The 26749-nt window shown below is 49.3% G+C and overlaps 9 protein-coding genes across 9 annotated transcripts; 6 read left to right on the forward strand and 3 right to left on the reverse strand.

Moving 5' to 3' along the window:
* Window positions 1-1171: 1171 nt before the first annotated feature.
* Window positions 1172-2351, forward strand: BU24DRAFT_402211 (GroES-like protein; the record flags this gene model as incomplete). Its single annotated transcript, XM_033525516.1, has 2 exons — window positions 1172-2093; window positions 2148-2351. 2 exons carry the CDS (start codon window positions 1172-1174, stop codon window positions 2327-2329), a joined length of 1104 nt encoding a protein of 367 aa, XP_033377251.1. The 3' UTR covers window positions 2330-2351.
* Window positions 2352-4033: 1682 nt separating this feature from the next.
* Window positions 4034-5253, forward strand: BU24DRAFT_428904 (uncharacterized protein). The gene has a single exon (XM_033529595.1). The coding sequence runs from the start codon at window positions 4505-4507 to the stop codon at window positions 5060-5062; it is 558 nt and encodes a 185-aa protein (XP_033377252.1). The 5' UTR covers window positions 4034-4504; the 3' UTR covers window positions 5063-5253.
* Window positions 5254-5987: 734 nt separating this feature from the next.
* Window positions 5988-7403, forward strand: BU24DRAFT_88315 (HSP20-like chaperone). The gene is made up of 3 exons (XM_033534740.1): window positions 5988-6168; window positions 6634-7196; window positions 7324-7403. Exons 1-2 carry the CDS (start codon window positions 6143-6145, stop codon window positions 7088-7090), a joined length of 483 nt encoding a protein of 160 aa, XP_033377253.1. The 5' UTR covers window positions 5988-6142; the 3' UTR covers window positions 7091-7196; window positions 7324-7403.
* A 186-nt stretch (window positions 7404-7589) lies between these two features.
* Window positions 7590-8166, forward strand: BU24DRAFT_312490 (Bet v1-like protein; the record flags this gene model as incomplete). The annotated part of the gene is made up of 3 exons (XM_033522840.1): window positions 7590-7811; window positions 7879-8041; window positions 8099-8166. Coding segments are annotated over 3 exons (453 nt in total), but the record flags the coding sequence as incomplete, so codon positions are not given.
* Window positions 8167-9959: 1793 nt separating this feature from the next.
* On the forward strand, window positions 9960-10970 carry BU24DRAFT_415281 (uncharacterized protein; the record flags this gene model as incomplete). Its single annotated transcript, XM_033526278.1, has 9 exons — window positions 9960-10050; window positions 10213-10263; window positions 10322-10351; window positions 10426-10494; window positions 10557-10574; window positions 10635-10661; window positions 10717-10743; window positions 10802-10828; window positions 10918-10970. The coding sequence occupies 9 exons, from the start codon at window positions 9960-9962 to the stop codon at window positions 10968-10970; spliced, it is 393 nt and encodes a 130-aa protein (XP_033377255.1).
* A 303-nt stretch (window positions 10971-11273) lies between these two features.
* Window positions 11274-15034, reverse strand: BU24DRAFT_380892 (uncharacterized protein). The gene is made up of 2 exons (XM_033524727.1): window positions 14335-15034; window positions 11274-14280 (listed from the first exon to the last, which is right to left on the reverse strand). Exons 1-2 carry the CDS (start codon window positions 14690-14692, stop codon window positions 11585-11587), a joined length of 3054 nt encoding a protein of 1017 aa, XP_033377256.1. The 5' UTR covers window positions 14693-15034; the 3' UTR covers window positions 11274-11584.
* A 4266-nt stretch (window positions 15035-19300) lies between these two features.
* On the reverse strand, window positions 19301-21615 carry BU24DRAFT_497519 (uncharacterized protein; the record flags this gene model as incomplete). The annotated part of the gene is made up of 6 exons (XM_033534274.1): window positions 19301-20427; window positions 20602-20691; window positions 20746-20871; window positions 20919-21025; window positions 21074-21252; window positions 21303-21615. 6 exons carry the CDS (start codon window positions 21613-21615, stop codon window positions 19668-19670), a joined length of 1575 nt encoding a protein of 524 aa, XP_033377257.1. The 3' UTR covers window positions 19301-19667.
* Window positions 21616-24286: 2671 nt separating this feature from the next.
* Window positions 24287-24880, forward strand: BU24DRAFT_88451 (uncharacterized protein). The gene has a single exon (XM_033534741.1). The coding sequence runs from the start codon at window positions 24363-24365 to the stop codon at window positions 24723-24725; it is 363 nt and encodes a 120-aa protein (XP_033377258.1). The 5' UTR covers window positions 24287-24362; the 3' UTR covers window positions 24726-24880.
* A 123-nt stretch (window positions 24881-25003) lies between these two features.
* On the reverse strand, window positions 25004-25653 carry BU24DRAFT_455869 (uncharacterized protein; the record flags this gene model as incomplete). The annotated part of the gene is made up of 3 exons (XM_033531397.1): window positions 25282-25653; window positions 25139-25191; window positions 25004-25011 (listed from the first exon to the last, which is right to left on the reverse strand). The coding sequence occupies exons 1-3, from the start codon at window positions 25563-25565 to the stop codon at window positions 25004-25006; spliced, it is 345 nt and encodes a 114-aa protein (XP_033377259.1). The 5' UTR covers window positions 25566-25653.
* Window positions 25654-26749: the final 1096 nt, after the last annotated feature.

The raw sequence follows: 26749 nt of genomic DNA on the forward strand, positions 1-26749 counted from the left end.
CTCCGTTTCAGTAGCCCGCTGGAGCTGAAGATTATAGTGCAGAAGCGGACACCTCTTACCCAACATGGGGCGATCTGCTTACCCGATCAAATTCTGTACAGACATAATCGCGTGCAGTCTTGATACAAGGGCGTTGAAACTTGAAGAATACGGGATTTTGAAGGCGGCGTATAAGAAAGCATAGCCCGTACGCCTTTAATGACTGGTCTCAAGTTCGGCATGTTTAGTCGGTGTTAGAGGTGAAAAGATCAATTCGATGATGTTGTATGATATACCTGATAGGCGAAAGAAATGACGGATCAGCTACCAGAAGGCGAGATCCACGTCTACCTACATCCAGATGGCTGATATGGCTTTCCTGGCGTTCTGATAGTCGATGCAGAATGTCTGGTGACCAGATTATATTTGCGCCAGCATTAACTTGCCTCTCCTGATCGAAGCCTTTTTTTTTCCAAAACGTATATGCTGTAGTCAATTTCTATTGCATGGCGCGGCCAATCTCGATAGAGGCTACTACTAAGACGCCTAGCTCGATTCAGCATATGGTGTTGATCTCTGATGGCATATGGCATTTTAATACAGAGAATTTGGAATGTGTTAATAAAGTCTTGCTCATTAGCAATACATCGTATTAGCTATATCTCATGTTTTGAGACAGCTAGTAGGGATGTAGCCATATTTTAAGAAAGAATATTAGTCGTTACACAATTAGCTGCTCGTAATGCCTATTGTTTTACAGTGTTAGAGTTAAGAACCATAGACAATAATTAGATACGCGGCAGGTTCAATATTGAAGCTGTAGCTGTATATAGCATTTCAAGCTATATAGAAGGAAGACAATTTAGATAGCGTACTGTGGAGTCGATGCAATCACCTTGAGAGCCTGCATGGCTGGACATACTCGACCCTCCTGCCTAGAAATTCGGCCCAATGCAAATAGTATAATGTACAGACAACCGCGTGCCTCTACAAAGAAAGGGATTCCTCTGTGCGTCGGAATATGACGGAAATCAGAACGAGGTAAGAATGTCACTTAGTGTAGCTAACTAACTAGTTAGAGAGTGTAGATCGAATGATTTGTAAGGAGGGAACATTGTGCAATAAGGCATGTGCAATAAAAACCGCCAGTCTCCCAGCAAAAGTAACTATGGCACTTCACGTAGAGTTAATTATGGAGCATTCACTTCCCTCCCACCACCGCGCCCTTGTACTTGACGACCGACGATCTGGCTTCGAACTCAAAACGATCCCAACTCCATCACCGGATCCCGGTAGTGCTGTCGTTCAGATCTCTGCGGCAGGAATATTACCTTATCACCACCAAGTCTTGCGCCATTATCCGATTCCAACACCATTAGTGGGTGGTTTTAGTGCTATCGGTCGTGTCGTGGCCACTGGACCAGACGCGGTAGCATTGCAACCAGGAACATTTGTCTATGTCGACTGCGTCATACGAGCACGGGATGACCCGGATTCCCTCTTCCTGTCTGCGATTATTGAAGGGTTCACTGATGGCAGTAAAAAGTTAATGCGGGATGTCTGGCGCAATGGAACATTTGCAGAATATTCCAAGGTTCCATTGGAAAATTGTATTCCGTTGAATGAGGCTCGGTTGAATACTGAATTGGGCTATTCGATTCCGAGTCTGATGTATATGGCTTTCTTGATGGTCCCTTACGGCGGGCTCAGAGACATCAACGTTCAGCCTGGGGAAACAATCATTGTGTGTCCAGCGACAGGAGGATACAGTAGTGCAGGTGTTCTAGTAGCCGTGGCGATGGGGGCGCGGGTCATTGCTATGGCACGCAACACCGAAAAACTGGCATTGTTAGTAGAGCATGTTAAGCGGGTACTACCAAATGCAAGTATTGCGACAGCGCAGATCACAGGCGACGAAGCAAAAGATGCAACCACGCTGCGTGAGTTTGGGCCCGCTGATGCCGTATTGGATCTGACGCCGCACGCTGCATCGTCTTCAAGCCACACCAGGAGTGCTATAAAGGCGCTTCGTCGTGGTGGGAGAGTCAGTCTGATGGGTTCCACCGAAGGGATTGGAGCACCAGAGATCATGATGAACGATATCACACTGAAAGGTTGGCCACTGAAGCTCCTGACTATTGTGACAGACGGTTGCTAACAGCATACAGGGAAAATGATGTATGACAGACTGGACATTCTGTCATTCGTCAAAATGCTAGAGTGTGGTTTGTTTCCCCAAGGCGAAAATTTTGCCAAAACGGCTGTCTTTAGTCTCGAGCAATGGAAAGAGGGCCTTGATGCGGCCGAGAACCGTTCTGGAATTGGTCAGTGTACGGTGTTTGTCCCGTAGAGACTGGGGATGGATACTAGAGCTATATCCGGAACGAGGGTTGGTGACTTGACTTTCTGATGGCGAATGTAGCAATAAGAAGCAAGTGTTTCAAGCAACGCCATTATTGAAATGATACTTCTAAGGGTACACCTAAAATACAGACTTTGTTGGCCCAACTTCAACAGATCCTGCTCACTATGTCGAGCCTTATTTCCCCTTCTCATTTGATAAATAGTAACTCATCTGTCCGTCCGTTCTCCCTGGAATACGCAAGACGCAAAATACCGTAAGACTTATCACCAAACCCACCCTAAACGAGTCCAATGCCGAGATGCTTGTCGAAGTCCAGAAGCACTCCAATGATTGGCAAAAGCAAACTGGAATCACCGTATCTACGAGCAGGGAAAGCTATTCCCTGGTCTCGTCGTTCACTGGACGTCAGTACAGATGCTCTATTACCGTATTGTCATTGCCTTGTACAGCTCTTTTCTTGCCCTCACAAAGAAATTTGTGACACAGATAGATATCGCAAAGAACTTCCTGGTGAGAGAAATGATCACACATTTTAATTCTCATAACCTCGAACAGGCAAAGCACTTACTCATTCAAAGCCAAGCGGCTATTGCTCATACGATGTATGGCCATCGCTCATTAATGCAGCCAGGGCTCTCATGGCTACACAAAAGAGTCGGTCTTATCATCAACAGAGCCCGAATTCATCGGAACCTCAGCCAATGTTGAATCGAAATTGGACTATCGTCACCAGTTTCAAGAAGAATCTAACAGAATGGCAAACCGTTCCTCGCCACATTTCTCTAGACTCCGAATTTGCAGAATTGAATGTGTTCGCAAGTTCACCACTGTCAAACCTTATGTAGATGCCACCTAGAAACCAGGCTATCAAGGATATGGGAGAATGGGGGTCCACTGATGAAACCAGCCCAGATTTGGGAGGGAGTGGGCACTTACCTGACACACCTTTTTATACAGATTGCTCGGCCATTGCCAACGCTTATATCCATACAGATAGATAATTCTGCAAACTGCCTAGTCATTGATAAGTCAAGCAGCCATTCTGGCATGGCGCTCGACAATATTGTTGCGGCCGTCACGCGACTGTATAGTTGCTGATCTGGGAGAGCGTGCCACCGCTTGCTTAGAATATGTCGAAATACATGTTCACGCATAATATACGCGTGAGGATTTTGCTCTTGCCATACTACTCGTACGAGTTACAAGTAGGTACTCATGCAGACGTCTTCAACGCAGTTGTATTCCCAACAGTGGGGCTTAAAAACTCCGATATCTTTGTCCCAATATGTGGAGAGTGATGGCAATATAAAGACTCACTATTGGCCCTTTGTTGTATTCGAGGTTGTGCTGTCTCCAAACCCCTGTATTGTTCTCATATTGCTTGGTTGCGAACGGACGCCTTCTGCGAGGCTAAAGATGCGTAACCGCGCATAAGTACCTAGGGAATACATCTGTAGCCAAAGGCATTGCAATTCACGAGGATTCACAATGATAAGTATCTGTTTAGATAACGTTTAAACATGATAAACAAAGATTTGTCTGCAATCATTGGTAGAGTCCGAAATTCGCGCCCATGCCGCAACAATGACTAGGATCACAAGTAATGTTTGACGCTAAATCCTACAAAGGCGATCCTACTATTGCAACTCGCCAATTTACTCCTGCTGCGCCTCAAAGTACTTTCCGTGTAGTTTATAATAACCCAATCGCTAGTTCCTATAGATTGCTCTGCTGAAAGGTCACCATTAATCTATTCCTCGTCGTTTTCCACATGGCCCAAGAGTGGAAGTCCAAGGGCAAAATCAGATTTCCCCCACTACCATATGCCTTTCCTCCTGCTCTGGTATGCGGTGAACCTTTCTTCAAACTAAGTCGCAACGATATCTTGAGTGACGGAAATGCCTGGCCTACCATTGCCGTTCCTGAAACATGGATAACTGTTGATCCGGACGAAGGCTTCGTGAACAAGACAAAATCGTCTTACAGCCTGATTCTTACACGCAAATCTGGCCTTGAACGCAGCGAGAAGAAATTCGTTACAATATATCGTAGGGATCCCTTCAAACCTATCGCATATGAAGTAGTCATCCTCTATAAAGGAACAAATGCTAAAATCGTGATCGATCAGGAAACCAACAATTTGAAACCAGCTGGAGCCGCATGTTTCGCGAGGAAGCCGCCGAGCTCAAACTCCTGGGGTCGCCATCATGGCATGTCCACAAGGCAGTCACAAATCATCCAGATTGCGACGTTAAATACCACACTCTGGAGTACGCGACATCATTCCTTGGCGAAAGGGGCGATTTCCTCGCAGATCACGAGGGTAAAGACTGGATTTTCCAACTCTACCAGGGTGATTTGGAGGATGAGGCTGAGCTGCCAAATCTCGAACCGCTTGTTGCTAGTGAACTGCTGAGAGTTTGTGACGGGCAAGGGAAACATGTGGATAAATCAAATCGGTTCCAATATAGGTGTGTCTGGGAGGATGATGGGCCGGTTGTCGAAGACTTGAAAGGTTACACGACTTACCGAGGCTCGATTGGGAAGAACGGGTTAGTCTTAGAGACTAATGGGGGCAGTAAGTCCTTTTGGGAACATGCATCTCAGGTGTCGACATTTGAACTTTCGCTCGGCGGTCTCTTTTCGATGGTGTTCGTTATTTGGGGTATCTCAATACTAAGGAGGTGTTATAAGAAAGACAAAAGGCTCAAGTTGTAGGCTAAGATGGCTTGTGAGAATGGCTACAGGCCAGAAGACACAGCATTGTGAAAAAGATACTCTTTTTGGAGTTAAACAGGTCCAGGATCCTGCCGCCACCACCAGCGGTGGCGTTCGAGACACAAAGTGAGAGTACAATAATTTGAACCTTACTTTGTATCATTACTACCCATACCACAGTCAGTTCCAGTATCCAGTTTGAAAACCGTGACAGCACTTCTACCACATCGTCTTCGAAAAGGTGAGATGACGTTGGCAGGTATTAGATCGCGAAATTCAATAGAAACATGTATACTTTGATCATCCAGCTGACAATGTCCTTTGCGCCAGCACGAATTTCTTGATAGAACGACATTACAGGCATATCGCCTCAACTGAAATACTCTCCCCCTGGTTTATCATAGCTTATGAGTCATGCCGCAGCTAATCGAGCTCCTTGACAAGGCTCAATTCTTGTGACGACAATTAGAAAGCATCGTGACGTTGACCTATTTTAGCCATTTAGACGATTCCGGTAAAGATATGAGTGTAATCTGTGATTAACGACAACCACAGCTACACCTTCTAATCCATAACCAGACAGCAGTATTATTGCTATTCGGTGATTCGAGCAACATACTAATCATCAACTTGATTATACTGACAATAATGTGGCGCGATACATGGAAAGAATCAGATACAAGAAGAACATCCGCCACATCGGCATTCGGGTGTCCGATTCCTCCGACAGCCTTGCCTCTTTCATCGCAGTATGAAGGACGCGCACTCATGATTGCCTATGTGCCTGTCTACACCACACCATCTAGACGCGCGGCATTCGATACTTTCCCCTCTTCTGGTTTCGCGAATGTTCTGCTTAATGCGATATGGCTGAACTTACGCCGTTCTACTGGTCGAATGCATTGGCCAGAACTTGATCTTGGATGGCCGAAGTTCGAGGAGACGGGTGGCAAACGGCTTCGAGCGTACGTAGCACTCACGTGTGCCAGTGATGCCTGAAGACTATATTGTGTATATAAAGAGGCAAAGGAAAGGGGAGGTGACGTCTTCTTCGCTATCATCATATTCCCTATCATCAATATGCCTTCAGTCACCTACATGAATCAATCTGCTCCCTTTTGGGACTTTGTTGCCAGTCTCGAACAGGATGGCCGTAATCACCCCTTCTTCTCTCAGAATCAGAATGGAAACAATGAACATGACTCTCGTCACCAACAGGGGCCTCCACCTCCGCCCCCCTTTGGAGGGTGGGGTTTCCCATTCTGGAACCGCGACATGCCTCACCATGGCCCACCACCACCACCAGGGCCCCCACCTCATCACGAGCATGATGGACATCACGAACATACCGAGAAAGATGTCGATATGAACGAGAAGGACCCTCAGGCTGAGGAAAACCCAAACGGTGAAGGTCCATCCAATAACTCTGCGTCTGATACGGAAGGCCGTGGTTGCGGCCGCGGTCGACACGGCCGTTGTGCCGGACGTCGTGGACGCCATGGTTATGGACCTGGCCCATTTGGACATCATGGATACCCACATAATCATCCTCGCCGCGGTGGATGGGGTGGATGGGGAGGCTGGGGAGGTCGCGGAAGATCCTTCAATCCCTTCGAATTCGCGGCTGGGCTCTTCGATCCCGACCAAGCTGATAAGAATAAGGATAGTGAGGACTTCAGTCCAGAGACGGACGTGTTCGACACACCATCATCATTCTATATCCATATTTCATTGCCTGGTGCAAAGAAAGAAGATGTTGGAGTGAACTGGGACGCTGAGAAGTCGGAGCTTTCAATTGCTGGTGTCATCTACAGGCCAGGAGATGAAGACTTCCTGAAGACCTTAGCAATGGACGAGAGGAAGGTCGGGCCGTTTGAGAGGAAGATTCGTCTGGGTACGCGTGCAAATCCTGCTCAGATCGATGCGGAGGGAATCACAGCCAAGTTAGAGGATGGAGTCCTTCGGGTCGAGGTGCCAAAGTTGGAGAAAGAAGGCTTTGTGGAGGTGAGGAAGGTTGACATTGAATAAGACGTGGAACGCGTTTGGTATCATATCAATCGTATTGATATACTTTGTAATGGCAATTCTGGTATGACGGTGGGTTGATCAGGGTCAGTATCTAGTAAGTATCTAGGTAAGTAATTCAATTCTAAACCACCTGACTTTGTTATTCAAAGAAGGGCAAAGCCATTCAAACTTGATAGTGCCCGAACCTTTTGAAACATGTGAGGTGATCGATATCTTTAGTAATTCTTACATAGAATTACTGTACTGTATATGGTGGTGGTTGTACTTGTACATACTTGTATGGCGGGGTAGTTGGTGGCGTTCCAGGTTGGCCATGATGTAATGAAGGAAGAGCTTCCCCACCAGGCCCTTCCAACTCCACTTGGATGCAACTTAAACCTTAACACACTACTGACGCCCCACTGAAATTTCAATTCCACATCTTGACCTCCGCTCAACAACACGCAACTTCTGAATACTCAATCCACAACACATTGAAAACTAATACCAATCACTCACAATGTCTGGCGCAATTCCCACTTCCACCTCCGTCCACGAGTCGGCCGTCATCGAGGCCCATCCCAGCAAAGTCTGGCACCTCATCAAGCTCCAGGACTTCAGCAAGTTCTGGAGCAAGCTCGAGAAGAGCGAGTGGGTCAAGGGCGCATCGGAGGAGACTGATATCGTCAAGTGGTCATTCAAGGATGGCACCACCCTCGAGGTGAAGCAAGAGGAGCATTCGGTCAGTCGATACTATCAACAGCAGCTGTGCACAGGAAGGGATATGTATGTACTAATCATGAATACAGACCATCGACCACTTCATCACATACAGTGTCATCTCTGCCCAGCCTGCCCTCAGCTACACGAGCGTCGTCAGCACCATTAGGCTATACCCGGTCACGTCCGGCAAGCACGAGGGTCACACTTTCGTCACATGGACTGGAAACTTCTCTAGCGACGCTGATGCTGGTAAGTGATTTGCTTCAATTGTACGGATCGAAGTATGGATCATAACATTACTCCTAGGCGTCATCGAGGATGCTAAGTTCAAGCGCCGCGAGGCACTTGCTGATTTGGCCAAGGCTGCTTCCCAAGCTTAGATCGACCATTGGAAGGCGATTTGAGGAGGAACACAGACTGTCAATGATAATGAAACTCTGGGAAAATTTGAGAACAGTTAAATGCTAGGAAATTCCCCCGGACAAGGCCTCATTTGTCCATGTCCACCGGGCTGCAGGGCTGCAGATGTATCTTATACCAAAACAAAAGGCATTCAACAACCAAGCAGATTGCTGCGCAACGATTTCCTCATGAAGACCTCGAATTGGTGATACTACTGACAAACAGGACGATTAGGGTGTTCTTCTACAGCTTAGATGTGGCACAATCTACGATTCCAACCATGCCGATCTTGACCAATCGTCCACCGAAGCCTCGAGCACAATGCGAGATTGCGTTATGCGCCGGTGTGGAAACAGATCATCGTTCTACTTTACATGGTACCCGAGTTTGATTGTCTGGCTCGTCGTTATGTCACCAACAATGCGAGATGATATGTTCACCTAGCGACACATACCAAGCAAAATGGCACGGCCAGAATCAACGGTCCGGACCGATAGACTTCTTTGTACACAATATTTAACGGCGGCCATGTCTCATCAATGAAGTTGCTCTATTTTTGAAGCTCCAGATGGCCTAGCTCCGCTGCTATTCTGTGCAGTATCCGAGCTGAGCTCTTCGCTCTCCAGTTCCTTTCCTGCTCCTATTAGTGCGGCTCATTGATCTGCATAACGCACAATAATGGGACCCATGGCAATCTCGGCACATAAATAACTTTTGCGGGGTTAGCGAATCACACTTTATGGTTGAGTAAATTAGGCAGATCGTCAATTTCCAATATTGATTCCTTGGGAGCTTGGACGGGTAGCCACCTCGTGACAGTAACAACATCGAGCTGTTTGCAACTTGGTCGCCTGCAGAAGGGCCGATGTTACGTATGTTCAATATGGCTTCATCTTTCTGTCATGTAAAGTTTTGACCAACAACCAGTATTCGTCGTTTTTCCCTGAAGAGATGCAGTGCCATATTGCTAGTCAACCGCTGCCTTCGAAGATACTTTTCTCTCTGTAGTGAGCCTGCATGTCACGAATCTAAGCGACATGAATGTGTTTTTGGACGCTTCAATATCTGGATTCACACCATGAGTATTTCATAAAGTGCTACAAAACGTACCCAAAAGCGGCTGCGCATGTAAAATTCTAGGCTTCTTTGTTGCAGCTGTTTCATCGTCGTTTTTACCCTGCCCCGAGAAACGTAACCGAGAGCGTGTACCTGATTCATCCTCGAAAGTAGGACATGATTGACAGATCTGAGAAGATCAACAGTCTATATCAACTTTTACTGCGGGGATGGTCGTTGTTAATGAAAAGTATCAGACCCAGTGATCTCGACAATAATTTATATCTGATGCCGCTAAATTTCACACAGAATGTCAATGTCGGAGAATTGTACACTCCATGGAGCATTGATCGACGGGGACTACGTTTCCTGTACCTGAATCCAATGCCATCACCATGTGACCTATCTTCTGCACTTTATTCTCCCCTCTTTAAGCAATATGGATGTTCATTGCAATGTTTTGATCATCATTTTGGTTTGGATAGAGTGGACTATCCAATCTAGTACCTGATGAGGGGAAATGCTTTTGTTTACTATGAATTCGCATGTCGAACATTGGCATTGAGATAGAGAGTGTATATAAAGATCATCATGGACCTCAGGTTTGATAAACCAGCCTGGCTCACTTCGACAAAGGCTACCTTTAAAATACTCTTTCAACAATCCGATATCATTTCATTCCAATTCAATTACCAGTACCCATTCCACCATGTTGACCAAAACGGTTCTCTTCGCCTTGATGGCAGCTCTTGTTGCCGCCCGGCCCATGCCTCAAGATCCTCCTCCGCCAGGAGGTCCTCGTTCGTCTATTCCTACGTTTGACTATCGTTGAATAACCACTCACACCAGCCAGCTGGAGGTCTGCCACCAGGCGGCGGTTGCCCAGGTTTTCCTCGTGAGTTTCTATCCTCGTCGCGATGATCTCGAAGCATTGTCAATTCACTGACACGGTGATGACTTAGCCGGAGGATTTCCCCCACCCGGAGGTCCGCCAGGAGGCCCACCAGGAGGCCGTAAGTACTATCCTTACACTTTTCGACAGAGGTTTCTCGAGCTAACTATCAATTCCAGCACCACCGGGATCACCACCAGGCTCGCCGCGTAAGTGGACACAACAGACGCACCAAAAGGCTCCGAGAGGATATCAAACTGACCCGAGACTTCTCACTCAATAGCTGGAGGAGGTTTTCCACCACCAGGATCGCCGCCGGGCTCGCCGCCAGGCTCACCACCTGGGTCCCCACGTAAGATGCCTTTCCAGTGCGATATCTAGCGACGATGGTCATGGCTAACACTTCCATCACAGCCGGAGGCGCACCTCCACGTACGTCTCGGCACATTTAATCTAAGAGCATGAATGACGATGCTAACGAAGAATGACTAGCTACTGGCCCACCTCCCGGCGCTCCTCGTAAGTCTCACTCCGCTCAAATCCCCAAGGGCAGAAGACTGATATGGATATGTAGCAACGGGTCCGCCGCCAGGGGCACCACGTCCGTCACATCCTCTCTCCTGAATTCCGCATGGAAGCTAGCTAACATGTCGTCACAGCAACTGGACCGCCCCCCGGAGCCCCTCGTAAGTGTCCCTTGCTCCCATCTCATTGGTCTTCGCCCTCTGTGTCTCCATGTAATATCATCAAATTTGGCTGACATGTTCTCGCACAGCAACTGGCCCTCCGCCATCTCAACCGCCGGTCCAGCCACCGCCAAAGTTTTAAGTGAGAAACGCCGACGGACACGGAAACCGCGGCCGTCCGGAAGGAACCATAGCTTTCGAATGTTATAATGTATGAAATCATTGATAATAAGGGTTGAAGGCTGGGTCCTTCTCCCATCTCTTTTACTATAGGGTTTCGAGGATCTCTTTTGTGTGCTTCTGTGCCAATGTTGGCTCTGTATTAGCTTTGCACTTTGTCCTTTTTCAGAGGGTTGGAAACATGTCAATGGTAGCAATGATTCAGTCGGTCTGCTCGACATTTGTTAAAGGCACTGAAAATGAAATGGCTTTTGTTGAATGATTGGGAGTTTGAAACCCTGTTTATTGTATGGCCGAATTGACCCAGAAATGAGGTGGCTGACATTACATAGGCCCCATAAAATATGGGCTATTACATAGGGGGCATGAAAAATAGCATAAGAATGAGCAACACCCGACTCCTAGGATGCTACATGCTTGTTCAATAAGTACGCCAATAAAAGTCCAAACCATGCAAGAAACTATAAATGAGGTAGTAAAACTACTATCCCAGGGTATCTGACAAGAGATCTCAAAAACCAAAACACCAGCCCCCAAAACCTCAACTTCTTATTAGCAGGCAATGACGAGACGACCCTAACCACTGACGCCGCTCCAGTCCAACCCGGAGCCGTCTCCTCCCTGTGCTCGTTGCTGGTTCATTTGCTGCTGCTGCCTGGCTTGTGCTTGCCTCATGAGCATCTGCATCTGCTGTTGCTGGGACAGCTGCGGGTTCATCTGTCCCATATTCATGCCCTGCATCCCAGCCATATTCATGCCAGCCATGTTTTGCATATTCTGCAGATTTTGCACGTTCTGCATGTTGTTCATGTTCATGGCACCGGGATTAGCCATCATACCAGCCATGTTACCCATGCCGGCCATGTTGCCCATCATTCCAGCATTCATCTGGCCGCCAGATGCTGCCGCTGCCATTTGTTGTTGGCGCTGCATGGCGATCATCTGTTGCTGTTGGCGCTGCTGTTGCTGTTGCTGCTGCAAGCGTTGCTGGTTGAGGGCCTGCGTCCATTGCTGCATCTGCTGGGGATTCTGGCCCATGTTCATATTGCCCATATTGTTGTTCATCTGCCCATTCTGGGCGGCCTGGAACTCTTGCTCTTTCTTACGCAGGGCCATTTGGAGCTGTTGCATCATTGCCTGGTGCTGAGGCGGAGCAGCTGAAATCTGACCATAGTTTGCTGCCAACTGCTGTTGCCTTTGCATGTAGGTAGCCTTAAGCTGTTGGTACGACATGTTGTTGATTTGCATAGCGGCATGACCACCAGGCATGCCTTGACCAGGGCTTTCGTTTCCCATACCGGGGTTTTGTTGCTGCTGCTGCTGCTGCTGTTGTTGTTGCTGCTGCTGGTTCATTTGCTGTTGCTGCTGTTGCTGCTGCTGGGCCCGCTGCTGCTGATGTTGCTGTTGCAACTGCTGGAAGTACCGTTGAGCAAGCGCCTGCTGATACTGCATGGCGTTCTGTCCCTGCGGCACGCCTCCCTGTGCTTGGATGTGCTGTTTGGCTTTCATGATAGCCATCTGTTGAAGCTGTGATATGTTTTGGCCGGGTGAGCCCGATAATCCCTGCATTGCCTGAGCTCGTATGCGTTGCATTTGAACATTCTGGAGTTGTTGCATTTGCTCCGGAGTCATCCCCTGGAGAGAAGGCGTCTGCATCATGATTGGAGTGCCTCCCGCCATAGGCGCTGACGGACTTCCTTGGTTCATGCGTGGCTGCGGTGTAGACGCCATGTTGCGATTTGGTCCAGCGGCATTCATTACAGGCGTGCCTTGTATCATCTGAGGTGTACCTGTCCTGCTCATGGGCTGATTTTGTTGCTGGCTGGCGCTGCGTGCCATGGCAGCGTGTGACACCGCAGACGGTGGTCGTGCTGGGCTGCCGGCGGCATGATTGGAAGACGTAGCCACCATGGGAGTACCGCCCATTTGATGAGTAGGATGCATCATGGGTGATGCAGCAGCAGCCATTGGAGTCTGCTGCCTTGGGACAGGGGACGAGAATTGGGGTTGAGTTGCAGATTGCGGCGTATGAGAGACTTGAGAAGTAGCGTTTGCTATTTGTTGCGCCTGTGCTTGGGCTTGGGCTTGAGCCTGTGCTTGAGCTTGAGCCTGGGCTTGTGCTTGGGCCTGTGCCTGTGCCTGTGCCTGTGATGCTCGCAGCTGTTCTTGTTGGAGTTGTTGTTGTTGTTGTTGCTGCTGCTGCTGTTGCTGTTGCTGCGCTTGCTGCTGCTGTTGGCGAAGCAGAGCCTCTTGTTGCCTCTGCTGCATCAACGCATGTTGCTCGGCCTGGCGGTTCGCTTCCATCTCTCTCCTCTTCTGAGCTTCGGCCTCGGCTTGAGCCTGCCTCTTCGCGAGGTTCTGGCGTGCCTCTTCCTCCTTCTTTCGGTTTTGCGCTTCTTCGTGATGCTGCTTGATGGTCTCCAGAGCCTTGAAGCGTGAAAAGGTCAACGAGTTCGCTCCGCCGCGCATGTGCGTCTGGCCATCCTCCGCACCAGTCGCCGTGGCCGTCTTCGAGGCTTGTAGGTCATCTCCTGCGAGCATGAAACGCTGCGTGTCGGCAGCCTCCGCTTCATCGGCTGCCAATTCGGCTGTGGTTCTCTTACGACTCTTCCGTGGCGGCGCAGGCATCTTGTTGTTCGGGTGGGTCAGCTCGTCCATGAGCGCTTGCGATTCTAACAGACTTCGAGTTGGGGCAAGGTACAGCTGCGGGCAAGTGGCATCTAAGATGGCAGCCTCGAGCTCATATCTATTGCTCTCGTCAAGAACCATTTTCTGGCGTTTTGGACTTCGCCCGCTTGTAGCTGTCGGCGTGGGAGGAACTGCGGTCAGTGGAGTCGGGGGGTTGCCGGGGGTCTTTCCGGACGCCCTATTCTTCCGATATGTCTCAATGTCCACCACCGGCGTAAGTGCCAGGAGTTGGAGATCCGCATTGTGCGATTCGGGCGTATCAAAGAGCACCATCGTCGCGACCTTGGCCTTGCTAGGTGCATTTTGAGATGACGCTGGCTGGCCCGGTGCTGGAGCGTTCTCCTTGTTCGGTTCCTCGTTCGACTGCGGATCCGGTGCCTTGAACCTGTAGTCTTTTGTGGTGGAGCCTGGGCCCTTCACTGCGTACTGTTCTGGATAGGGGGCAAAGGCGGAGGGTGTGATGAAGCTGTTGTACGTGTGTATCGAAAAGAGGTTGGTCCCGTTGGGCGTTTCGGCTTTGCTCGCCTCATCTTTAGGCTTGATCCCGGTGGTTCTGAGGTCATGCACCTCAACAATCAGGCAGTCTGCGCGTGTGTGTTAGCGGTAGCCCCATCGCTCTCGATCCATCGAGACCTTACTGTCATAAAATGGTATCCCTGCGGCATAGAACTCGTCCACCATGTTATGAGGGACCGTCTTCGCACTTATGTGTTCCAGCAGTTCCCGCATGGGCGAACTGTACGAGAGCGAATCCTGAGAATCGTTGATGCGGAAGTGGTTCGGGTACAGGTAGACCTTGAGTGACGGGGGGTTGCCATTGAACCTATTGAGGATGTAGTTTTTGTCGCGGACATACGGTCTCCGCTCGGTTTTGGGGGCGCCATTTTCCATAGTGTTTCCTTTGGTCGTCGAAGACCGCGCGAGGGTCGGGCGTTGGGACTCGCGACGTTGGCGGAGAGCCTGGGAGGGGCGGGCAGTGGCAACGGCTGCGGACATGGTGGGCTATCGCGAGTATTTATTTTGGGTAGTAGGATAGCTGCGCGTGTGGGTCGCGGTAGCGATTGCAGAAGCGACAGCAATCGCGAACGGCTGGGAGCGGTGAGCGCTGTTGGCTCTTCTGGAATTGAGCAAGTGGGACGGAGACGGTGTCGAAGGCCGGCGCAGAGGCGCGCGCGAAGCCTTGGGAGACCGGGAGATTGTCGAGGTGTGTTCGCGGGGGTAGATCCAAAAAGCGCAGAAGGTTGATGACTAGTTATGTCGCATCACTTCTGGGATATAAGGTCCAGGGAAGTTGGATGTTTATGCGGAGGACGTGGAGTGACGTGAAGTGAAGTGAAGTGCAGTGATGTGATGATGCCTTCAGGGTGTTGGCGCTGTGAAACTGTTCCGTAGGCCTTGGCGCATGGTCGAAGGTCGGGACCCCAACAGTCACGTGATCTAAGTATTGATATCGCAAAGAGACACCCCAATCTGTCTCAATTAGCCTTCTTCACTAATTACGGTACGGAACACGTTGGGTCTATATTAAGTTCTACACTTCTGGTCATTTTCCGGCCTTTGCACATTGTGTCTGTGAGGTAGTTTGTGCAAATTTGCAGATGGAATCTGAGCAATGAATCAGCTCCACCACCATTTTCAAGATCTAGCAAATGTGCAAAAGTAAAAATCATCTCATTCGATTGTGTTCTTTCTTCGTCCTAAGATGCATTGCTCCATATGTTCCATATACGAGTGACATCCCTAACCACCTCTAATGAATCGCTACATGCATGCCGCTAAAATGCACAAAAAGGGCAAAAAGAACAATCCCATCGACCCCATGTTCCACTGAAATATGTCGAAAGTAGGATGAAAGACGAGAACCTGTGCCGTCCGAATTTCGTCTCAAAGTACGGGTCAATCTCGAATGTTCCATGGCTCTGAGCACTGTGTTTCGATAGTCTTCCTCACAAAACCACGCAGCAGCTGGGACTGGGCTCCGCGACTCTGGGACTGGTTCCTTTGACTTTGGTCTTGGGTTCCATGGCCTCGGTCTTCGATTCTGTGAATCCGCATTGCCAACATAGTCTGTGCTTTGCATGGCATTTGGGGTTTTCACAGAGGGCGTTTGGTCCTTGTTGCTGCGTGTTCTTGTTACCGCAGAAGCAGCATATCCAACCCATCGTATCTGGCCGAGTGTTTGGACTTAAGTGAGAGAAGAGATGTGGTAAAGACTGGCTTCTATGCTATATAAATGGCTCGAAATTTGCAAGGTATGTAATGTGGATTTGAGTAAGGCATGCTGTGATAACTTAGCAATATTCGTGGTATTTAACCATGTTTTCACAGTTGCGATATGGACGTGAATAAGACATGACTTGTATTCAGTGATCTTGTTGTTGATATATTTGAAAGGTCTGTATATACTTTCCCTTCACATTCGTTGGTTGTTAGATCACCTACTGCCTTTGTCGTGAGGACCAAACCTTGAAGGAACAGTATCACAGTGACGACGGCAACAATGCCATTGTCACAATCCATAGTTAGGTACCTTACGCAGTCTCAAAAATATCCACCAAATATAGATATCAGTCAAATATACTATCAACGGTCTTGTGAAGGTCTTAGTCCCCAAAATTTTATTGACATTTTCAAACCTGTATGCTTTCTCATAAACATGATTTTGTGAAAACAACTTCAAGTGACATTCTCCACTCGTCAATCTCACCAAGAAACATACCGAATGATTCAAAGATATCTCTGGCCAAAAGCCAACCCACACGATCGAACCAATCCCACGGATATGTCTCACGAAGCAACTCCGCGAGCCAGCCAACCGGCCGGCTGTCCCGTAGACACACAACATGAAGCCACCCAACCACCCCCTCCCCCCTTCCCCCTTCCCCCACCGTTACATCTCACCCATCTGCCCATTTTGGTCGCATCCAGAGCCCGCAATCCTCGAAAACATACCAAACCCCTGATTCAACTACCCTCCAACTCACCACCACTCATTCTGCCACCCGGTGTCGTGGACACCGATCCCCATGGCTCTTCGTGACACAAGAGTCATGCAGAGAGTGGGTGGTACGCGGATGTTTCACCACGAGCGCGTAATCTGAGTGCCACCTTCGAACCTCGTTCGTCAATCTTGTTCTCGTCCTGCCGCCTTCCTCTTTCTTATTCTTACAGGCATTTCTCGGCGGGACCGACTTCGGAAAATGGTGTTTTGTTTGTCAAGGATGTTCGTGTGTACTCTACGCCTGCGTCCTCAGTGCCCGCTCTCTCATTCTAGATCTAGGCGTCTGAATGCACTCGGATATTGGACTGACGGACTGACTGGTTGATGAACGCGACTGAGAAAGCACGCGCTGGGGGATTTGATTATTGGTCAGTATGTAGGTGCGCCTCGAGGGTGCACAATGCAACGCGCCATTGTACTGTTCAATCTGTACGTGTAGGGATTGACTAAGTGTGTGGAGGGACCATTGAAACGTGCTGAGCGACTCACGACATGTAGCGAACAAACAATTTGAAATGCTTGACTCTATCGAAAATGCTCCAAGAGACGTATGCTTCGTTCAAGCTGACAGTGAACTCAAAACCCTCTTTCACGTCACTATCAGAGAGAGAGAGACAATCATGCCTTCAATACACGCAGACAGCCAATCTCGAATCCCCATACTCATCCCGACTTCCCTCTTACTCCTCACTCCTCCCGCTCCTCCCAACCAATCAACCAACTGACCAACCACAGGACACCAAAACAGACCCAACAACTCACGTAGCAAACAAACCCACACGGAAAAAAAAAACACCGTAGCACAAAATCCAGCATTCCCACGCACCCTCCACCCCTACCTCCTAATCGAAGAAACCCGGAAGTGAAAAAAAAAGAAATGAAAAAACGTACCCGTTTCGAGCAACGTACATTTACGGCCTACCCAGCTCAGCCAGTCAGCTACGCCAACGTCCCACGACGTATGTAGATAAATCCTCGTTATTCGTGGTCGTGGGTGTTGTTGGGTAGATGCGCGAGGAAGGGTAGATCTAAGACGCTGGGATCGCGACCGAGTTCCCGGTTGGCGGGTCGTGGCCGTGGTAGTGCTTGCTTTTTTGAACCTTCTTTTTGGTCGTTCGATGCGGTGAATGGGTGGATCGAGGAATGAGTGGATGGATGAGTAGATGGATGTGTCTGCAGCGGATTCCGTTCCGAAGTCGGTGAGCGATGAGAATGGTAATATCTGCATGCCGGGACGAAGGAAGGAAAAAGCAAGGGTTAGAATGCAATACAACAGAAAGTAGCAGACATCATCTATCTGCCTTGACATGAAAAAAAATAATGACAAGTCTTGAAATCCACGGTCCTAGGCCGCGAGCAAGATATGCTGCTACATCATACCATTGTAAACGTGACTGACCCGTGGTTCCTATATCCCCGCGACCAAGAACGCGTTTTCTTTCTACGTCTCTCCTACCAAGACAGGTAGGTCGGTATATCCCTAGTTCTAGCAACTGTAAATATTTCCGCCGCGTCAAGAGAAAGTATCTTCCTCCCCAACACCCAGGAACGCACACACCAAAATCTATCCAACGCAACCACACAACCGCCCCTCCTCGAGCTCAGCATCGTCCCCAAATAAACACACAGAATGAAAATTATACAGTGAACACTTAAGCCATAAATACAACCCAATCACAACCCCTTCCCTCCCTCATGTACACGTACCCTCACCCCGTACCATCGTTCCCAGTTTTCCCAACAACCAGGTTTCTTTTTCCCCGTCTCTCACCGTCCCGTGTCCAGGCCTGGACCTATCACCCCAACTCTCTGCCCGCCAGCGCACAGGCATTTACCAAAGAAAACGCACGATCCATTTCCAGGCATTGACCATTGACTATTGATAGGATAGGGTAGAGGCGGGTGGGCGAGACGGCAAGAGTCGCGGAAGCGTCGCAGATCCGGGGTACTAGGGGAATGGCAGGGAAAGGCGGGTAAAGTGGAGCGGACGGACGAGCGATTTATCTTTTTGGGGATCAATTGCGGGCCGCGGGTGGAGTTATCGTATCGGGAGCGTGAATCTTCGGTGGTGTTTTGGTTTTGGTTTTGGTTTTTTTGCGATTGGATTGGATTATCGTTTCTCTTGTTGAAGTTGAGGAGTTTGGTAGATGGTAGTTAGTCAATGAGTCGTGGGATTACTTGAATGGGAAGGCCTAGCTAGCACCTCGGGTTTGCATCACGGTGATTCGCTAGTTCAACCAGATTGAAATGGTCTGATTCGTCGATGGACAGACGGATTGATTGATGGATTGCGACAAAGAAGACGCCATGCTGCTATATCGAAATCAAAATCAAAAGGCCAACCAAATGCACAACGACCTGGCTAGTTACATGGTTTTCACTTCTCGCTGCCGCCGCCACGCCGCCGACGACGACGACAGAGAGAAGGAAATTGAGCCGTCGCAATACATCGCTAGGAAAAACAAAACAAAATCAAGAAAGCAAACAACGAGATAGAGCCGCCTGACTCAAGATGGTATCATAGGCTTCAAGCCACGCGTGTTGCGCTCTTTTTTTTTTTTTTGGCTTTGCCCCTCCCATGTGCACTGGGAGGTGGAGCCAGTGCGCACCCGTCTAAAGAGCGGAAGAAGGTAAGGAAGTGGCTGATATCAGCTGCTGCAGCTGCCGCATTGAGAAGAGCAGCCGCGATCATTCTGCCTAGGAATGGATGGCCTGGAAAATGCCATGCCGAAGTGATGAGTGTATGAACAAGACCGATAGCTACCATAACAAGTTGAACCCCAAAAACCGGTTCCGGAATAGCCTGTCGGGAATCTCGTGCCAGCCTAATAGCCAGTAGGAGAGGGCCTGAAAGGTAGAGTATTAGAGGGAAGAGGCATATCCAGATGTCTAATGAATCCCCAACTGCGAATAAAATGTTGCTGTCGCTCCACCTGCCGTTCCTCACTGAACGGTTTCCATCATCTCTTTTCACGGCGAGGGCACAATGTCCTTCGCCAATTCGGCCTCGACATACCTAGGCCAGGTGTTGGTGAAGACAAGATATTTGATGCTTTCGAAGGCGGCATCGAATATCTCGTCGGTGAACTCGCTTGGAACGATGCTCTTCGTGCTCGCGCTACTCGAAGCACTATTCGTCGAACTATAGCTCGTCGGACGATTCAGCACGTCCTCCCAGGGACAAACAACGTTCTCTCTGGGGGTCGGCGATTGGGGCGAGGTGCCAGGATCGCCAGGCATATACGGATCATACTCGACATTCGCAAACGTCCGCTGCAGCGTTCGGAAGATTTTGTACTCAATGTTGATCGGCGTCTCGGCCGTGAATGGATTGATGAGGGTGAAAAAGATCAGAGAGGCCTCTGTGAACATCTGTCGCCGTTGCGCGGTCGTGACCGTACGCAATTCGGACCACTTCTTCTTGAAATTTCGCACCTCGCGCAGAAAGATCGTGTTCTCGGCAGTAAATTCTCGAGACGCCGCCCAGGAGATCAGAGGCTCGATACTGTGCTCGATGCTGAATTCCAGGGCCTGCATCGATGCTTTTGGTTTGAGCTCTTTGCTTATGATGATCTGGGGTGACCGCTTCGACCATGACGATTCGGTCGATGCAAGCGACTCGGCTGTGGTTGTTGAAGAGATGGATGATCGACGGGAGGTCGTGCGGAATGCTTCTCGGAGCGGGATGACGATCAAGACTTGCTGACAGACAATAAGAGATGGCATAAACCTGGATTGGGCCGAGTCAGTTACACGAAAGTCAGGGTCGCACGGGTTTGATAGGAAACCCCAGGGGCCACGTTGACAGCCGCACTTGCTTTTGCGAAGCCATCAAACGCGACAACGCGGAGAAAGAAATCTTGGGAAACAAAACGAGCCGTTTCGGGGTAACGTAAGAACTTACCATCCAGCTGGTACGAAGTACTTGTTCATGGCCATCATGCTGGGAATCCTGGAATACGTAAATGCCAACCATAGTGGTGTTCCAGGTAATCTGACTCTCTGGTAAGCGTGGTTCGAACATCCAAAAGAGGGAATTCCCTCCTACCCTGCAACGATGGCAAGCCTGGTCTGCCATGCCCAGTAATGCACATCATTGACCTTGCGAATCCTCCAGAGGATCCATGGTCCCACAATGACGGTCCAGAAAAGCTGGACGAGAATAGAGGGAATCCTGATCTGCATTAGAGACTACGCTTTCTGTTTACAGACAATACTCACCATTCGCCGCCCTTGCGACATTGGACTGCATCTACGATGGGGCCGAAGATTCCATAGGCGCCGTGGAAGCGACGGGAGGCCAGGAACAACACTAGTGCGGGTATCATCTTTCTTGATCAGCTGGCGTCAACTATTGTATGGGCAGAGGTACTCACTGTGATGAGGAGACCGAGCACGCTTCCGAAGTAGACCTTTGCTGCCGCGTCGAGACCGAGCCAAGCGTCGTACAAGCCTCGAGGCGTACAGGAAAATCTCTTCCTCCGGGCGCTTGCCAGAAAGTTTGTCTGCAGGCGGCTCTGGCTTTCGTATGCCTTGAGCACTCTGGCATTACACGCTTTGGTGGGTGAGCAAACCGTGGCCATGGCGGTGGTTAGTGATACGTACCTTGGAACAGAGCCATTCCGGCGGGTAAGAAAATCGACATGACCCAGAACTCAGCAGCACATGGCCATGAGCCGTTGAGAGGGTAAACAAGAAGCACTAGGATGAGGTAGATGTGCAGCGAAGAGACGGCGGCGAAGACGACTTTGATGTTTCGTATCCTCACGCAGAAGGCTGAGCGCTGGCGATAGAGGTAGAACAGCTCAGCGGATACGATGATGGTGTAGACGATGGCCAACGCGACGTATATGATACTCACGGCGTCGAGATTGGGACGGCCGCCATCGAAGGCGCGCGATCTCAGAACGGGCGCCATGCTCAGCATAGTAGTGAGGGGTGAGCGAGGTTCAGTGTGAGGTTGGAGAGGTCAAGGTGAGAAGCGCGAGGTGTCGACATGCAGGACGAAAAGATACCTAAGTATGGGCAACGGTAAAGAGAATGACAACAGGTAGGATGGAATAGTGGAGGGACTGTAACCGGATCGACGGTATAGAAGAGATCAGATGGAGGTTACATAAGCCGGTGTAGGTAGGTACAGTGCGCGGGAAACGTGAAGTTGGTTGGTAGGGCAGGACCCGGGAGTCAGGTGGAGCGGTAGAGGGTCGGCGTGTGAGATTGATGAAGGAGGTTCAGATGGCCCGAGAGCAAGGTCGAGGGTGGATGTTCGATGGTCGATGGTCGATGGTTTGATGGTTTTAAGGAATGTAAGGATTAGTTGAAGGTCGTAGAGTGGCAAGGGTATAGTGTGGATAGAGGATAGAGAATAGGTTGAATGAATGAATTGAGGAAAAAGAGTGCGAGCAAGAAAGAGAGAGAGAGAGGAGGGAGAGATGGGGGGAATGAGGGAGATTTAGCAGCGAGTGATGGAGAGGAAGAGGGAGTGACAGTGCACGCGGCGGCAAGGGAGGGGAGAGGAGGTACAGTGTAAATAGCACAGATGAGAGAGCTCGGATGATGCCGAGTGGAGGATATGGAGGGGAGGGGAGGTGGATATGGAAGATGTGGGAGATGGAAGAGGAGGAAGATGAGGTAGAAGCGCGGTGTGACTGGGAGGTAACCAGGAGGGATGGATGGATGGATGGGTGAATGAATGAATGGACAGGATGGGGATGGGATGGAAAGATGGGAATGGGCAGCGACAGCGACAGCGACAGCGACAGCGACAGCGAGGGACGACGAGAAAGAAGTTCACGAGAGGTGCATTGGGGTTGGTGACACAACCGCCGCCACGGGGACACAGATTGCGACCCTGCCATGCCATGACCATTGCCATCCATTGACCTGACCAGACTCGGTACATCACCTGAAGCCATCATCATAGCCATGGCCATGGTCATAGCGATGATTGACTACTCCGTACCCGGGTAGGTAGGGTAGGGAAGATAGCATTGGCGGTGGCGTTGAGGGGAAAAGAAAATGCATGGATGGGATGGGATGGGATGGGATGGGATGGGATGGGATGGGACAGGACAGGATAGGACGGGATGTCATGTTATGCCAGGACAGGGCAGGCCATGTCGGTTCAGCTGGAGAGAGGGGATACAATATTGATGCTATTTTGTGTACAGAGTATTGTGTGTACGTGTACGTGTATGTGTATCAACATGTATGTGTGAATGCAAGAGTATATTGTCCGTGTGGACATGTGAGACATGATAATGTATGATATAGATGGCATGATATGATATAGGAGGATGGAAAGAGAGTAATCAGCTATTGATAGAGAAGAGGGAGAAGAAGCTTGGTCCAACAGTTGAACTGAGAGGAGGGGAAGTTGTAGTAGTTGTAATAGCAATGGTAAGGGTATGAGGAGATGTAATAGTGATGGTAAGGATGAATGGAGGTTACAGGTTAGAGGGTTACAGATGTTACCGACCTGGCCGATGCCACCGATGCCCACCGATGTTGCCGACGTTACAGACGTTACCGATGTTACAGACATTGCCAGGCGCCGCATGAACGAACATGAACGAACGTGAACATGAACATGAACATGATCAACCCATGAACCTGAACATGAACATTGACATGGGCTTCAACTTGGACATGAGAATTGACGCAAACATTTAATTAATCAGTGGCAGAGGCTATTGTTATCATCACATGTATTTCCACCTACCTAGGGTAGACTTAAGAAGGAAGGAACGTAACCTTGATTGGACATCTGAGAAGGAGCGACCCTCGGGACTAACGTACGTGTCTACCTGTGTGTATAACTCTGTGCAAGTATGTATAGGCGCCTAATCTTGTGTATACTCCATAATTCGTGTAATACTATTATCTGTATAATACTATACTATACTATACTATACTGTAAGAGTAGAGTGGAGTGTTTTGAAGGTGGAGTTGACTCCATTCCAGGTTCCTGGGTCAGATCCTCTTGTGAACCAGAACCATTGACACGCACCAAACCATTCCGGGACTAACAACCCTCATACACTCACTCTATGGTCAAGACATCCATACACGACGGAATACAGAGTAACAACTATAGTCACTACTTATTACATGCACCTGTACATTTACATCTGGTTCTGACATACTCGGTACATGTCATTATTATATGGAGTGTCTGTTGGGTGTCGCACTGCATACTCCCGCATTTTCGGCAACTATTCTCCGACTCCATTACCCGTCCATGCTATCATCCTACTTGTAACCTATCCTACTTGCAACTTGCAACTCATCATGCCGTCCCTTCAACGGTCAACGTCAACGTCAAACCATCTCCCGTACAATCACTCTGTACCAATAAGCATTCAATCATTATACTCCATACACTTCAACCATATCGAACAAACCTGCTTCTACCCCTTCGACTGCCACTACTACGTCCAGCATCATCGTTGCTCGGCGCTTCTCTGCGTCGTCGCTCCTCATGCGAACAAACCACCCCCCTCGTTTCATAAACCCTCCGCCCGCCTACTGTTGGTCCAAAACCTTCTCCCCCTCCCACTTCATGCACGACCCTCACCCTCACCATCAACCTCACCATCTTCCAAAACACTCCCTTCAGCCTTGCATTTATTGCTCTTTGTCCCCTTCCTACTGCCTTGCTTTCCCATGTCATGCCTTATTATCTACCATGCCTTGCCTTGCTGTCACCCATCCCCCCAGTCTCACATGACACCTTCTAGAAGCCATCCCCACTCCACTCTCCTCTCCTCTCTCTCCCTACCTCCCTGTCGCGTCGCATCCAAAAACAAGAACCAGAACAAAAGAAGGAGAAACTCAAAAAGTAGACAAGATGGAGGTCTGACAACGTGTCCCGATACGCCACCATCTCCATCCATTTTCTCATTGCCCCCCTTCTCTCCCGTCTTCCATTCCTCCCAATGTTCCCTCAGACATATCGGCCAAACAAGTTGCGCCGTCAACGCTACACAAATGCACCGAATCCACCACTACCAAACAAGGCTCGAATAACCAGTCCACACACTCCCATCCTCCCCTATCCGGCCGAACTGTGGAGTGTGTGGTCGCCCAAATGCCATGAGACATCGAGGTTACCGGTGGCTGTAACATTGACGGGCTGCACACCCATACTTGCCCTTCGTCGCACAGGGAAACATCTCTTTCATCTAACTCGTTGCTGGCCATCCCTCCGTCGCCATTCATTCAGCTAACTACAGACTACATACCTAGGTACCTGTTCCTCAGCCAATCATGCATTCAACCGTCATACGCCTTCTTCTCTTACCTACTCACTCACCTGCATACATTATAACAAGTACCTATGTGCTCCGTACAGCGTACGTCCAACATGTAGATCCAACTATCACCCTCCGACCCAATCCAATCAAAGACCACCTTTCATCTCTACTCAGGCACTTACTTACACACTACGCCGTAGACGCGCCGTTCAGTCCCTCCCTCGCCCCTCTCGCCTTGCCTACCACAAAACCAACCCCAACACAACGCGTGACAAAACAGAACCACGAAATGCATGTACCACCCACCCCATCTCATCTGCCGAACCTACCGAACAACCGAGATGAACCTCCCATGGCTCTTGTGTCTTGTGTCTCTTGTCTTGTGTCTCCCTTGTCTCCCCTCCTCCTCATCCTGTCTTATCCCCCTCCCCCTCCTGCTCCTGCTCCTCCCGCTGCGTTCCCTACGGTCGTGGTCGTGGTCGTGTCTGTGTCTGTGTCTGTGTACCTGTATCTGTATCTGTGTGTCTGTCTTTGTGCCTGTGTCACCCGTTCGGATGATGCGCCACCACTCCCTCCACCACTCCATCAGGGTCGTTAATTCCAAATCGCCCATGCGGGTGTGTGGGTGGATGGATGCTGGGGTTACGCGGGGTGGTGTGTATGTGTCTGTCTTGGTCCACTGGTTGAGTAGGTAGGTAGGTAGGTAGGTACGCCGAGGTGATGTAGGTGCATAGTGGTCAGACCGCGTGGGAGGTGTTGGATACTTATTGAGAACTTGGAGAGGTATGTACTAGTACCTAGGCACATCCATGGCCATATGTAGAGCGCAAGCACGCACGCGAGAACATTGAGCTCTTGTGAGGATCGACCATTACTTCGCATTTGCCTTTCCCTTCTGTATGATTCGCTCTTGAACAGATTCGTCTAGAGTAAGGGAGTTAGTTCTTCCTTTTCTTCTTCCTTTTCTCCATCAGGTCGTGTTATCGATAGTTTACAGTACTAGGGTTGGTAATAGGTTTAGTTTTGCTATTCCGTCGATATAGTTTATATCACATCGCGGTAGCTGTTTCGCACGTCGATAGACGCATCGACAACAATCAATTGCCGACTTACTCACCTACGAAATTCTTTTCATTAGGTCCTTTTTCTTTCAAAAGAAGAAAGAATAGGAGGGGATTACCGATCTGATTCCGCGAAAGGAGAAAGAAGAGCACTCGTCTACCGCCTATGGGCGAACGAGGTGGAAATGGTCTTTTATTTGGTGCTTCCTTGACTTTAACGATCTCCATGCTTCAGGCGACGGACGAGACTGTGACTTAAGTCGTCCAGCTTTTGCGCTCTGCTACATCGGGTGAATGAAGTAAGAACAGCTGGTTCGTCGTAGTATCTAGAAGGTTGCATGCTCTATGCGACCTCCAAGGATGGTTGTAGATGAATTTCTTTCTATGATTGGTTCCAAGCAAGACCTGTTCTAGGTTATTGTTGTTAGAGAGTGAAGATGATACGAGGACATTCAGAGACCATGTACTTTACAGTACTTTTCTAAATGTAGAGAAACATGGAAGTTTAACTCGCATCTACGCTGCGCGATCGTCTTTTTATTTGACGTTCTGGTGCAGGGGAATTTGGATATACGCACATCTATGAATACACATACAGACATACACAAATATTTACAGACGCATACAGACGCATAAAGACGCATACAGACACATACAGACACATACAGACACATACAGACACATACAGACACATACAGACACATACAGACACATACAGACACATACAGACACATAC

Source organism: Aaosphaeria arxii (assembly GCF_010015735.1).
Source record: "Aaosphaeria arxii CBS 175.79 unplaced genomic scaffold BU24scaffold_15, whole genome shotgun sequence".
NCBI lineage: Eukaryota > Fungi > Ascomycota > Dothideomycetes > Pleosporales > Aaosphaeria > Aaosphaeria arxii.

What these genes read in the sequence shown, in the direction of transcription:
- BU24DRAFT_428904 (XM_033529595.1), top strand. Translation starts at nt 4,505, where the DNA reads ATGTTTCGCGAGGAAGCCGCCGAGCTCAAACTCCTGGGGTCGCCATCA.
- BU24DRAFT_88315 (XM_033534740.1), top strand. Translation starts at nt 6,143, where the DNA reads ATGCCTTCAGTCACCTACATGAATCA. An exon ending in TCAGTCACCTACATGAATCA is followed by an intron (nt 6,169 to 6,633) that starts ATCTGCTCCCTT and finishes TGGATGGGGTGG; the next exon opens with ATGGGGAGGCTGGGGAGGTC.
- BU24DRAFT_380892 (XM_033524727.1), bottom strand. Translation starts at nt 14,692, where the DNA reads ATGTCCGCAGCCGTTGCCACTGCCCGCCCCTCCCAGGCTCTCCGCCAA. An exon ending in AGGGATACCATTTTATGACA is followed by an intron (nt 14,281 to 14,334) that starts GTAAGGTCTCGA and finishes ACACACGCGCAG; the next exon opens with ACTGCCTGATTGTTGAGGTG.
- BU24DRAFT_88451 (XM_033534741.1), top strand. Translation starts at nt 24,363, where the DNA reads ATGTCATGCCTTATTATCTACCATGCCTTGCCTTGCTGTCACCCATCC.